Raw genomic sequence first — 13,826 nt, 5'->3', positions numbered from 1 at the left:
TGGTCCTATAGTCATAACATTGATTTTTTCAGGGGTGAAGCAGGACTGCAATGACTACAGAGGAAGTAGAGGAAGCCATTAGTGACTCTAGGGAACCTTATGAAACAAAATGAAAACAAAACAAAAAACAACAGTTAAACATGATTTCTATAATATTATATATATATATATATATATATATATATATATATATATATATATATGTTTTGATGCAGTTTTACTTTTAGTTAATGCTGGGAACGGATTCTAGAAGGCAGTGGCATATAAAAAAAGACCTTTTATGAAAAAAAAAAAACAACAGGGAAATCAAATCCAGGAATCTTTACGTTTTCTGCTGAGGTTTTCAGATCTGACGCATTTTTTTCCAGAGCTTCTGAATTGACAATATCAAGTTTAGAGTGGGTCCACATTACAAATAAAAAACAGTGCCGTCACTTTTTTCTTTTCTTGTGCCAATGTTTTCATTGCAAATGAAACCTTGAAGTACGAACAGCAATGTGGATTCCACTTTGAAATCAATAGTAAGGTTGTTTAATGAGGTTTCTGTGGATTTTGCAGTGTGTGAACATAACCTCACACATCTTTTACAAAACCGACACAGAAACTGCACCAAAAACCTCGTGCGACTCCATCCAGAGGGCCACGTTCACACGGTCAGTATGTGGTCCGTATTTTCACATCAGTATTTGTAAGCCAAAACCAGCAGTGGGTGATAAATCCAGAAGTGGTGACGTGCTTCTATTATACTTTTCCTCTGTTCCACTCCTGGTTTTGGCTTACAAATGCTGATGTGAAAGACTGATGTGTGAACGTGGTCTTAGGGAGAGAGTCCTCTAGTACATCCAGCGGTAACAACTGCATTTAATTAGGAAAGATATAATGATTGCAGATTATGGGAAGCAGCTTTTATTGCTGGATATGGACATTTATGTTGCGTGCATGAAGGCTTCTCCCTAGATCAAGACTTTTGCTTTCTACATTTTTTGTCAATAATTCTAAGACTATTAAGATACAACATTGACTGTAAAAAGACGCCCCCACACAGTTACATGAAACAGCTGTATTTTTGGTTACTATTACAAGACAAATATGCAGCTGGATGTACCAGAATGCCCCTCCGGAAGAATCGCACCGCTCCCACCACAAAACGCAGTCTGTGCGGCTGCCATCTGTATGTGTGAAATGAGACAAGTCCACTCCACCACTGCTCCATGTGTGGGTAATGCTCGCCTCTTATCCTCATCATTATCTGCTTGATGCACATGTTCTCAGTCACTTATAAGTCTGTATTTTTAGATCTCATGCTTGATATTTGGATATTTTCTGAGCAATTTGTTGACCTGCTGTGGTGGCATCCAGCCTGCAGGTTTCTCGTCTTGGGCTCCTAATTTCCGGGCTTTCTGCAAGAGAATACAATACGTATAAGAAATTTTATGTTATTACTGCATAACTATATTTACCCATTACCAATTCCAGTTTTTAGGAAAGTAGAAAAAAAAAACAGAAAATGCTCTTTGCGTAATGTATGCAAATTACCAAGTTATTACACAAAATCAGGGAACAACTTTCTTAACCCCTTAGGCTATGTGCACAGACTGCGGATTCACCTGCAGGTTTTTCCATGCGGAACCGCAGGTAAAGTGACCTGCGGTTTTGCTGCGGTTTCACACCTCTACTATGTTAAAGGTGTGAAACTGCAGCGGAATCCGCAGAAACAATTGACATGCTGCGGTTTATAAACCGCAGCAAAACCGCGAGGAAAAAAACGCAGCGTGAGCACAGCGGTTTTTGAAACCCATAGGGTTACATGGTACTGAACTGCTCCAGTTCCGCAGGGCCAAAAACGCTGCGGAACTGCAGCAGAATCCGCAGCGTGTGCACATAGCCTAAGTGACCAAGCAAACTTTTACAATTCTGACCACAGTCATCTTATGAGGTTACAGGTCTGGAACGCTTCACCGATCCCGTTGATTCTGAGAGTTTTTTTCGTGACATATTGAACTTTTTTTTCGTGACATATTGAACTTCATAATAGTGCTAACATTTCTTTGATATAACTTGCGTTTATTTATGAAAAAATGGAAATTTGGCAAAATTTTAAACATTTTGTACTTTTCAAACTTATAGTTTTTGTACCCTTAAGTCAGAGAGATGTGTCACACAAAATAGTTAAAAATAACATTTCCCACATGTCCCCTTTAGGCTGGTTTCACATTAGCGCTTTTTAAGCGCACGCACGGCCGGGGGTAGCTCCGCCCCCGAGCCGGCTCTCTGCCCGGCGTGCCCGCCCCTTGCTTGTAGCGCCGCCTCCTAGCGCACAGCGGCGCCTGCGATTGGCGCACCCTATCTTTAGCATAGGGTGCGCAGATCGTGCGCAGGCCGTGCGCTAGTTGCGCTTTGACCTGCGCTGCGCACTTTTGACGGTGCGCCGTGCGCGCCAAAATCAAACTTTTCGGATTTTGGCGCGCACGGCGCACCGTCAAAAGTGCGCAGCGCAGGTCAAAGCGCAACTAGCGCACGGCCTGCGCACGATCTGCGCACCCTATGCTAAAGATAGGGTGCGCCGATCGCAGGCGCCGCTGTGCGCTAGGAGGCGGCGCTACAAGCAAGGGGCGGGCACGCCGGGCAGAGAGCCGGCTCGGTGGCGGAGCTACCCCCGGCCGTGCGTGCGCTTAAAAAGCGCTAATGTGAAACCAGCCTTAGATCAGAACAATTTGACACAATTTTTTTTTTTGTTAGGACGTTATAAGGGTTAAAAGTTGATTAGCGACTTAACAAAACCATTTTTTTTATTTGTTTATTTATTTTTTTAGGGACCACATCACATTTGAAGTCACTTTGAGGGGCCTATATGACAAAGTACCCAGAATTGACACCATTGTAAAAACTGCACCCCTCAAGGTGCTCAAAACCACATTCAAGAAGTTTGTTAACCCTTTAGGTGCTTCATGAGAAGTGAAGCAATGTGGGAGGAAAACAAGAACATTTCCTTTTTTTCACAAAAAAAAACTACTTTAGACCCAAAATTTTTTTTTTTTTTTTTTTTTTTTCACAAGGGTATCAAGAGAAAATAGACCACAAAATTTGAGATAAAAAGATAACACTAGCGCCCTCAGTGACAGAAAAAAAAGTACAAGTCAAAGATGTAAAGCGGCAGGCAAACTCAGGATTCTGTGTGTGTAATCCAAAAACTGAGCCCAACAAATATAATATGAAGTTAGTTTGTCGCGCTAAGCCTTGCAATAGTCATTAATATACATAACAATGGATGACTAATGAATATGTGTTTCCACTAGTGGTACTGCAAGATTAACAAACTGGATACAGCATGGCATACTGCACAATATAATGTCCAGTTGGAATGGCTGATTAAAATGCGGTGTTTAAAGTCAAATTTAAATGCAGTACGGACCAATTTCTTATTGACAGCATAATAGGCAATGTGAAGCCTCACCAATGTACGTAGACTCGTACACATATGAAGAATAGTTGGGCAAAGGAAGGAGGCCAAGTAGGCAGCAGGTAGAATTGCTCAGGGAAAGAGATTACAATTGTGAGCCCCATCGGGGACATTGCCGATAATGTATGTAAAGCGCTGTGGAATTAATGGCGCTATATAAATGAGTAAAATAAATAAATAAATGGCAGCCAATAAACAAATCAGTGAAGCCCCAATGATTTGGGTCCTAACCAGCTGTCACTCCATCCCCGTCCCGTGCCTTGGAATCCTGTCCGTTCCTGCAGAGTTTGCTCTGGCAGTAATAGATACAGTTGGGATCAAGGAACGTGCGCGCAGAGCCAGGGGCGCCCCGGCCGGTTGGCGTTGCTGGTTACCCCGCAGAAAAAAATGGCCGACAATGCTAACTGGCGTGTGATGTCACTTAGCTACCGAGTGTTTGAGGTCAAAAAGCTATCCGAGGCGTTTCGGGGAATGCACGGTTCCCCTTCCTCAGGGTGTCGTCTCACCCTGAGGGAGGGGAACCGTGCATTCCCCGAAACGGGGGTCTCACCCTGAGGAAGGTGAATGGTTTTGTTGGACCACAAAATTTGTTGTTCAATTTCTCCTGAGTATGCCGATACACCATATGTGGTCATACACCACTGTTTGGGCGCATGGCAGGAGCGCCATATGACTTTTTGAACGCAAAATTTGCTGAAATCGATGGCGAGCGCCATGTCACATTTGGAGACCTCCTGATGTGCCTAAACAGTTGAATCTCCCCCACAAGTGACCCCATTTTGGAAACCACATCCCCTTAAGGGTTTTATCCAGGTGTATAGTGAGCATTTTGAACCCAGAGGTACAACAAAGAATTTGATAACATTAGGTCGTCATGTTGACTGAAAGTGCTGCTACTCCAGTTTGCATCGGGTGCTTGGGCATGCACCAGATATCGCAGGTGCTCGAGTCCTTACCCCGCATGTTTCGTGGCCGTTAGACACCCAAAAATACATGTGGGAACCCGCTGTACTCTGCATACCCAAGCACCCGATGCAAACTCGAGCAGCGAGTACTTGCGCTCAACACTAGATGTCATATCGTCAGTTTTTTGTTTTTTTTTACTTTTGAAACCCCGCATTTCTAACACCAACCCTAATCCTAACCATAGCCCCAACTACAACTGCAAAGAATGGAAAAAATTAAAAAAAAATTATTTTATCATTTTTGTGGAACTAAGGGGGTGACAAAGAGGGGTTTGATTTACTATATCTTTTATTTTGATCACTGTTAAAACGTAACGGTGACCACTCTCTGCTCATTCTTCTTGACCTATCTGCAGCTTTCGATACAGTTGACCACCATCTCCTACTCTCTAGGCTCCAGTCACTAGGCATTAAGGACACTGCACTCTCCTGGTTCTCTTCCTATCTCTCTGACCGCTCCTTCAGTGTTTTGTTCTCTGGCTCCACGTCATCTCTTCCTCTTGCTGTCGGGGTACCTCAGGGCTCAGTCCTTGGCCCCCTTCTTTTCTCTCTCTACACGGCCCCAATTGGACAGACCATCAGCAGATTTGCCTTTCAGTACCATCTTTATGCTGATGACACACAACTATACACGTCTTCCCCCGACCTTACCCCCGCTGTACTACAGAACGCCAGTGACTGTCTGTCCGCAGTCTCCAATATGTCCGCTCTCTATCTGAAACTCAACCTCTCCAAAACTGAACTTCTTCTGCTCCCGCCGTCTACTAACCTCCCTAAATCTGACATTTCCCTCTCCGTGGGTGGTACCACAATAACACCCCAGCAGCAGGCGCGCTGTCTGGGTGTTATGTTTGACACCAATCTCTCCTTCACATCCCATATACAATTCCTTGCCCGCTCTTGCCGCTTACACCTAAAGAACATCTCTAGAATCCGCCCTTTTCTCACTATGGAAACAACAAAAACCCTCACTGTTGCATTGATCCACTCTCGCCTGGATTACTGCAACGCTCTATTAATTGGCCTCCCCGTCACTCGACTATCCCCTCTCCAGTCCATACTTAATGCAGCGGCCAGGATCGTCCATCTGGGTAATCGGTACTCGGACGCGTCCGCTCTTCGCCAGTCCTTACATTGGCTGCCCATTCATTATAGGATCCAATTCAAAGTACTTGTTCTCACCCACAAAGCTCTCCACAGTGCGGCACCCCCTTACATCTCTTCTCTCATTTCTGTCTATCGGCCTAGCCGATCGCTGCGCTCTGCAAACAACTTTCGACTAACCTCTGCACTAATCCGTACCTCCCACTCCCGACTCCAAGACTTCTCCCGTGCTGCTCCTATCCTCTGGAATGCTCTACCCCAAGAAATCAGGACTATCCACAATTTGCATAGTTTTAGGCGCTCCCTCAAAACACACCTGTTCAGAGCGGCCTATCACATTCACTAATCAAAGTCATTCTCTGTGTAAGTGTGCGTGTGTAGCCCATTCACTATCTCCATCCATCCTTCACTTTCGCAAGATGGCTGGACCTTCATTGTAAATACACCATTGTAAATACACACCTGTACTCTGTATCTCCCTCACCTCATTGTAGATTGTACGCTCTCACGAGCAGGGTCGTCTTATTTTGCTTTAATTATTGTATTGTTAACGTTGTTACTTATGACTTGTGTTTTGAAACTGTTAAACTGTAAAGCGCTGCGGAATATGTTGGCGCTATATAAATAAAGATTATTATTATTATAGGGTCTATCACAGTGATCAAAATGAATCTATAGGAAAAATTTCCTATTATTGTTGTGTACCGGCGGTGCAGATCTCGGCAGCCGCACTGTGCATGTACCCGCCATTTTTTTCCAAGAAGATGATCCCGGGGGATGGAGCAGGAGGATCCAGTGATAGCAAAGATATTGGGGAGCTTGGGGGACCCCATTTGTCTCTCCTCTGATATGCTACAACATATCAGAGGAGAGAGAAATTAAATGTAAATCAGACTTTTTTTTGTGATTGCCGTTATTCAGCGAATAACGGCGATCACGTGACAGGATGCTGTAAAAACTGGCCCTGATCATGTTCTCCAGGGTCTCAGCTTCCCCTTTACTGACGCTAGTGGGCGCTACAGCCTTATTGCTCTGTTGAAAAGAAAAAAAAGTCACCATCGATATGGCGCTGTTGGCTGCACCTGTGCATTAGCATCCATCTTGTTCTGCTAGATGCTACTGCGCAAGAGCCTCTGCCAGCTCCTAGTTGCTGTAGCCAAAATGGCAACATCGGTTGCACCTGCGCATTAGAATCTATCGCGTACCAATAAATGATACTGCGCATGCGCTGCCTCCGGCGCCATTTTGTTGTAGTGTAATTTTTTTTTGGCTGCAGCAACAAGGGGAGGGCGGCCTTGCATGCTCCTCTAGGACATTAAATATGCAAATTGACTCTTCAGAGTAGAACTCAACTTCCAAAAGGTGGCACTAGAGTTTAAGTCATCGTCCTCTCTGAAGAATCAATTTGCATACATGCTAATGATAACCGACCTGTTTTTTGAACACCTAAAAGTAGTGGAGTCTGCGATTTTTAACATGTGAACGATTAATATGAACTACCACTGACATGCAGAGCTTGGTGTATGTTTTTCACATGGACAGCACCCAGACGTTTCATTTGCTAGTCTGAATGAGCACTAAGAGTGCCTTGTACACTGCACAGGCAGTGGCCATGGACCCCCACTGCCACTGCAGGGTTTATTTGCAGTGGTGCTCTGGACAGCTGAAGCCATAGAGTGGTCAGTGCATGTATTAAACTTATTCCACATGTACAGAAACTCACTGCTTCTCAGCACTTCAAAACACACACAAACATACCTGTTCTCGTGCGACACAATCATAGAAAACCTTGATTGCCGTGGAACATGCGGAGTCACTGAAGGCATTTTCTTTCCAGCAGGCCATTAGTACAGACATTTCAGTGATGCACGTTGCCTCTGGAAAAGAGGACGATAAACTATGATGCTGTAAACAATATTATGAATAGTGAAGAATAAGAGACAGAAAATTATAATGTCAATAGTGTATTAAAGAAGTTTTCCACAACAAACTTTCATCCCGGCAAAGGCTTGTTACCTCTAAGATCACAACCGGAGCCGATACTCGCCCTCCCCTGCTCCAGCACTGGCTCTTCACTGCTATGCCAGTCTGTTCCCTGGTGGCAGCAGTGACATTGTGAATTTAGGGCATGTAATCACTGCAGCCAATTACTGAAACCAGAAGCTCAGTGACAGGCTGCAGCGGTGCCGGCGTGCACTGTGCTTATGACCACTGCAGCCAGTAAGCACAGCGGTGTAGCAGTGGAAAGCAGGCACTGGATCGGAGGAGGCTGAGTAGCAGCTGTGTGGAAACCCCATTTATAACTAGAAATGAAAAGAATAAGATTACAAACACATCAGACCGTGGTTTTTATTATAATGGCTTTAACCCTTTAAAAGAGAAGGTCCACGTTCAAGAGGGTTTTTTTTTCATTTAAATTTGAAATTCCACATTAATTACATCCCAGGCCTTATGCACAGGACATTCACATGAAACAACATCACAGGAGAATTTTACAGTGGATTCATTGCAGATTTTGCCACAGGTTTGAGGTGAATTTTTCTTTCTGGGCAATTTGTTCACTTTGAGGAGATGACAACTACACACAGGAGTCAGCAGTGAGTGATCCACAATCGCACAGACTCTGTGGTGGATATCTGGCGTTGTCAGACCTTTCACACTGTACATTGCAAAGAGTGAACTCTGCTACATACACTGACATACGGGGATACGAATCTGCACCACCCGACAATTTCGGTAGCAGATTCCTCTTCCAGTCTGTGAGAGAGATCACATCCCCCGTGCTGCACCTGTAATGGCTGCGGATGATACTAAAGAACCACGGCGGTAAATCATGGCAGATACGCACTGTGTGCACATGGCCTGAATGGCGCCACACAGGACCGTCTCCCAGACATCAGATTCCTGACTGGACACTTTGCGTGATCCTTGCTGTACTAGACGGATTAGTATACATGGTGGGAATGGAGTCACCGGACCAGCTGGGCTCATTGAATGGGGGCTCCAAAAACTTTCCCTGACTGCACCACCGACTTGTTCAGCCCGGTGTCATCGTTACGGCTCAATGTACATGTGGCTTCATGTCTGGCCAGCTCGGCACATATGTGGTCGGGTAAGAGGTGGCTCAGGGGTCTCCTCTGCGACCACTGACTCATCACATATGTGGTCGGGTAAGAGGTGGCTCAGGGGGTCTCGTCTGCGACCACTGACTCATCACATATGTGGTCGGGTAAGAGGTGGCTCAGGGGTCTCCTCTGCGACCACTGACTCATCACATATGTGGTCGGGTAAGAGGTGGCTCAGGGGGTCTCGTCTGCGACCACTGACTCATCACATATGTGGTCGGGTAAGAGGTGGCTCAGGGGGGTCTCGTCTGCGACCACTGACTCATCACATATGTGGTCGGGTAAGAGGTGGCTCAGGGGTCTCCTCTGCGACCACTGACTCATCACATATGTGGTCGGGTAAGAGGTGGCTCAGGGGTCTCCTCTGCGACCACTGACTCATCACATATGTGGTCGGGTAAGAGGTGGCTCAGGGGGTCTCGTCTGCGACCACTGACTCATCACATATGTGGTCGGGTAAGAGGTGGCTCAGGGGTCTCCTCTGCGACCACTGACTCATCACATATGTGGTCGGGTAAGAGGTGGCTCAGGGGGTCTCGTCTGCGACCACTGACTCATCACATATGTGGTCGGGTAAGAGGTGGCTCAGGGGGTCTCGTCTGCGACCACTGACTCATCACATATGTGGTCGGGTAAGAGGTGGCTCAGGGGTCTCCTCTGCGACCACTGACTCATCACATATGTGGTCGGGAAAGAGGTGGCTCAGGGGGTCTCGTCTGCGACCACTGACTCATCACATATGTGGTCGGGTAAGAGGTGGCTCAGGGGGTCTCGTCTGCGACCACTGACTCATCACATATGTGGTCGGGTAAGAGGTGGCTCAGGGGTCTCCTCTGCGACCACTGACTCATCACATATGTGGTCGGGTAAGAGGTGGCTCAGGGGGTCTCGTCTGCGACCACTGACTCATCACATATGTGGTCAGGTAAGAGGTGGCTCAGGGGGTCTCGTCTGCGACCACTGACTCATCACATATGTGGTCGGGTAAGAGGTGGCTCAGGGGTCTCGTCTGCGACCACTGACTCATCACATATGTGGTCAGGTAAGAGGTGGCTCAGGGGGTCTCGTCTGCGACCACTGACTCATCACATATGTGGTCAGGTAAGAGGTGGCTCAGGGGCCACAGGTTCAGCTCCAGCGAGTCGATTTGCACCATCTCAAGTAATTGGCTGTTCTGGGAAAGTGGAGTTCCCCCTGCAGGGGCGCTGTGGCCACACAGTGGTAATTGGCAATGTGCAGTGTTTCTGTGATGGAAGGAGGCGGAAAAGACCCTTCTCCACCTACCTCCAAGCTTATACCTCCGGTTGGCCACTCTGTCAGCCAGCGCCAGAGGCAGCCGAGGCTCCAGCACAGGCTTCCCATACCGCCGGCTCACCAGCCTGGCCACCTTCTCATTCAGCAAGTTGCCTTGAGACGCCATGACCATCAAGGGCAGCGCAAGGCACTCTGGGAGGGGAAGTGGCGTCAGTGCTGCACCTTGTCTCCGCCCACTAGCGTGACGTCACGCGGCGTCTTCTCAGCTGTAGGTGCACGTGGTCGGTAGTCGTCATTCTTTCGCGTCCTGAGCACAGTGAAATCTGCGTTAAAAATCCGCGACATAATCCCTGTACTGAAAGTCGGAAATGAGCGGGAATCTGCCATAAGAGTACAATACATGATCAGCCTGTGCTGTCTCTGTGGGCAGGGCATCTGAGGGGCAGAAACCCCTATTCCGCCTCAGGCAGAACCACTGAGTTGGTGTTCCTGCTCAGTGTCTGCTCCAAAAACTCAGGAAAAAGACTGCGCGACTGCTTTTCCTCTGTTTCTTTCCTGGTTTTGTCTTACAAATACTGAGGTAAAATACTGACTGTGTGAACGCGGCCTAATACCTGAAGCCCGTGGAGCGCCGTGTCCTCAGAGACGTCTGCAGGTGCTGACAATGTGCCGCATCCTGTTCTGGAGCAGATATCTGGAGCACAGGACACATCAGAGATTTGGTCCATTTTCAGCTTTTATCTTCAGTGATGAATGCGGATTTTTCTCATATGCATAAAATACTCAATTTCCAAACTTCTACCATTAAAGGGAACCCAACCGCGTGAATTTCCTAACAGGAGACTGGTGCTGCCAGAACCACGGCCATGCGCTAGTATAGACTCTAGTTGCGTGTGAATGATGATGGATGTATGGACTTGCAAATGACTCATTAAGATTCCCCTCCCTCTGATATTACGTGTGTGGATAGGGAACTAGAGTTAGGCCGGAGTCACACTGGCGAGGAATACGGGTGCGTGAGAGGCGCAAAAAGCACGCATTAGACACGGACCAATGATTCTCTATGGGGTCACTCGCACCAGGCGTATATTTCTCCTCCGTATCCTCCGCTCCGTGCCACTCGCAGCATGCTGCGATTGTCAGCGTACTACACCCGTAGCACGCCAATGCAAGTCAATGGGTGCGCAAAAAATACAGATTACACACTGAACACACGTGTGACCTGCGAGCAATACGCAGGTCTTTTGGCTGGTGAACAGGAAATGGGCCAATCCATCATCAGGAAGCGTAGACATGCAAATGAGCTCAAAAAGCGCTCCAGACATCCAGGAAGTACGCCTCCACGGAGTACAGCAGCAGCATGGCATCCACTTACATAAATGTGGAGATGCTAATTGTGCTGGTGCAGGAGCGTCCAGAAATATGGGGCCCACGCGACGCAAACTATGCGAACCGCACAAGAAAGGAGGCGTCATGGAGGCGCATCTGTCGCCAGATGTACCATGACTTCGGTGACAGACCACGTGAGGAGCAGCAGAAAATTCGTAAGTGCAACCATAAAAATATTATTAACGTTAGCGCGCGCTATAAAATGACTCTACAATCAGCCCCCCCTTCCTGGGCATGTAATTTTAGCCTTATGAGGCCGTTACATTAGGATGTGACACGTGGCTTCACACAGCCATAATTAGGGGTTAGGCCACAAGCTCCTCATCCTCCTAGCCACAAAAATTAGTTTCAGGGGAGCTAATGAGACCCTGGGTATCGGCCCAATTACATATTCCACCATGGGTAGAACGCACACCCCATAAGGCCCCATGCCTAGACTACTGTTTGAAAATGTGACCTCTCCAATATGTGATTTTGACAATCTTTCCTGTCACATTGCAGTGGAAGATGTGATGAAACGGTGGAGAAGCATCCGGGACCAATACCGCCGGGAACGCCAGCAGCGGTCCAGGAGTGGGGATGCTGGCCATGTCAAGCGGAAATATATATATTATGACCGGCTGAACTTCCTCGCCCCAATTCTGGCTCTGAGACCGTAAGTACATACCTCACACCACATGACACAAAAACATTACACAAATACTTTACAGGGACAAAAATATTGATGTATTTTTGCCTCTGTTCTATTTCATAACAGAACTCAATCCAACCTTACGGATCGAGGAACGGCCTCAGAGGCAGAGCCCGTTATTGATCCTGTAGGGGATGAGGTGGCTGGCCCATCTTCTCCCCCTACAAGAAGGATGTCTGAAGAGGAGGCATCACAAGAGCACACAATGGCTGCCCGACACAACACACCACCAGGACGGTCTGCAGCTGCAACCTCACCCATCCTGGAAGAGATGGGCAACTTGAGCAGCAGCCCAACTGCCCAGATCAGGCCCTCCCCACAGGCTGCTCTAGCAACACGGCGAATAAGAAGAAGGCGCCAGGTCGCCATTCAAGAGAGCAGGACCAATGTGGACACTGGGGTGCTGACTTACTTGTCCAGAGTCACTACAGATGATGGTGAGGAGGCCTATGCACGTAGCCTCACCCTTTATCTCCGTGCCCTTACCCGTGAGGTCAGGCTCCGTATTAGGGGGTGTATTCAGATCCTGCTTGATGCAAGCACCCCCCCCAATACCCCATATGAGGTGTTTGAATTTCTGGAGAGGTGGCAGCTCTCACCAAGAAATTTAATGCGCATGAGACCATCCACACAGATGCTTGCTCAAGCAGGGTCTGAACAGCCCCTAATACGTGGGCCAACACCTCAACCCCTTCCTCCCCCTACCCATCCTTCTATTCCGCAGCCCCAAATGTCTTCATCAAGCCAACCCCACCAATATGGCCACTTGTACCCACCCAGTGTTGGAGGCTGGTCCCAACCTGGTTGGGGACGATCTGGCTATCTTGGTGGGTATGAGCCACGGGCCTACCATAGCCAACAAGAAGCCCCTCACCATCATCATTATTACTCTGGGCAGTATCACCAACAGGCCCAGGAGGCTGGACAACAACAGCATCATGGGCAACAGTATGGCCCCACACAGGGCGATGTTGGCCACAATGTCCAGCAGCACCCACAGGCTGTTCCTCCCCGTTCCCCTTCCCCTACATATGAGGATTTATGAATCCAAACTTTGGAGATGTCCAGTGACATGTAACTGGTGCTTCTAATCTAGAGAAAAAAACAGGTGTTCTCCTTCACCAACATTTAGAACATAATTTAACACTCACATTTGTAAACAATGTTTTCCAAACATATGAAACAATCCATCATGACAGGCAACGCTACCTCACGCCTTTCACACATATTACATGTGTGTATAAAAGAGAATATTTAAATGCGCTATACTGTTACCTGAAAGGATGAAAATACACTAATCACTTGTTAATGCATAGGAAAGGTGTGCTTGCCTTTAGTTAAGTAGTCAACTTTGTTATTAGCATTCTCTAGTAAACCAATTTGAGGCGAACAGCATTCACAATATCACGCTCTCTCTATGTCTTAACAAGTGAGTTTTGTATTTTCATCCTTTCCAGTATAGCATGCTTAAATATTGTCTGTTCTACAGACAGGTAATATCTGTGTGAAAGATGTGAGGTAGCCTTGCCTGTCATGGTGGAATCTTTCTATGTTTGGAAAACATTATGAGGAAATGTGAGTGTTATCTTATTGACTTTATTTTGGTGATGGAGCTCACCCTTTGTTGCCTAATCCAGGTTAATGTAGGCATGCAGCAATGTTGTTATTGCATAATGTTTGTTGCAGTTTTTTTCTGTTATGTTAATGTTACATCAAGTTAACGAAGGCCCAAAGGGTCATTTTGGCCATTGCCAAATTTATGTTATGGCAAAATTATGTTTGCCTTTAATCAAAACCAAAAAAACAAGGCAAAACTAAAAATTTGTCTACTCTAGTTA

The 13,826-nt window shown here is 46.9% G+C and overlaps 2 protein-coding genes across 3 annotated transcripts; one reads left to right on the top strand and one right to left on the bottom strand.

The window, feature by feature from the left end:
• Positions 1 to 890: 890 nt before the first annotated feature.
• Positions 891 to 10,197, bottom strand: CHCHD1 (coiled-coil-helix-coiled-coil-helix domain containing 1). Of its 2 annotated transcripts, none has more exons than XM_073560048.1 (3): positions 9,939 to 10,197; positions 7,288 to 7,434; positions 891 to 1,400 (listed from the first exon to the last, which is right to left on the bottom strand). In XM_073560048.1, exons 1-3 carry the CDS (start codon positions 10,014 to 10,016, stop codon positions 1,293 to 1,295), a joined length of 333 nt encoding a protein of 110 aa, XP_073416149.1. In that variant the 5' UTR covers positions 10,017 to 10,197; the 3' UTR covers positions 891 to 1,292. The 2 variants fall into 2 exon arrangements, with proteins under 2 accessions (XP_073416149.1, XP_073416148.1); XM_073560047.1 differs by having other exon boundaries at positions 7,288 to 7,406; positions 9,939 to 10,185.
• A 1,246-nt stretch (positions 10,198 to 11,443) lies between these two features.
• Positions 11,444 to 13,217, top strand: LOC141072874 (uncharacterized). Its single transcript, XM_073560083.1, has 2 exons — positions 11,444 to 11,952; positions 12,055 to 13,217. Exons 1-2 carry the CDS (start codon positions 11,726 to 11,728, stop codon positions 13,031 to 13,033), a joined length of 1,206 nt encoding a protein of 401 aa, XP_073416184.1. The 5' UTR covers positions 11,444 to 11,725; the 3' UTR covers positions 13,034 to 13,217.
• The last annotated feature ends 609 nt before the right edge of the window (positions 13,218 to 13,826 follow it).

The sequence above is a fragment of the Dendrobates tinctorius genome, unplaced genomic scaffold (assembly GCF_039654945.1).
Source record: "Dendrobates tinctorius isolate UK_male_01 unplaced genomic scaffold, ASM3965494v1 ptg000292l, whole genome shotgun sequence".
NCBI lineage: Eukaryota > Metazoa > Chordata > Amphibia > Anura > Dendrobatidae > Dendrobates > Dendrobates tinctorius.
Note: the sequence above shows the minus strand (reverse complement) of the source record. Positions and strands in the feature narration are given on the sequence as shown.

Excerpts from the sequence above, each read along its gene's own strand:
- CHCHD1 (XM_073560047.1), bottom strand. The coding sequence starts at position 10,080 with ATGGTCATGGCGTCTCAAGGCAACTTGCTGAATGAGAAGGTGGCCAGG. Across the intron at positions 7,407-9,938 it reads CCGGAGGTATAAGCTTGGAG|AGGCAACGTGCATCACTGAA; the intron begins GTAGGTGGAGAA and ends CCTCTTTTCCAG. Across the intron at positions 1,401-7,287 it reads ATTGTGTCGCACGAGAACAG|AAAGCCCGGAAATTAGGAGC; the intron begins GTATGTTTGTGT and ends ATTCTCTTGCAG.
- LOC141072874 (XM_073560083.1), top strand. The coding sequence starts at position 11,726 with ATGCCTAGACTACTGTTTGAAAATGTGACCTCTCCAATATGTGATTTT. Across the intron at positions 11,953-12,054 it reads CCAATTCTGGCTCTGAGACC|AACTCAATCCAACCTTACGG; the intron begins GTAAGTACATAC and ends ATTTCATAACAG.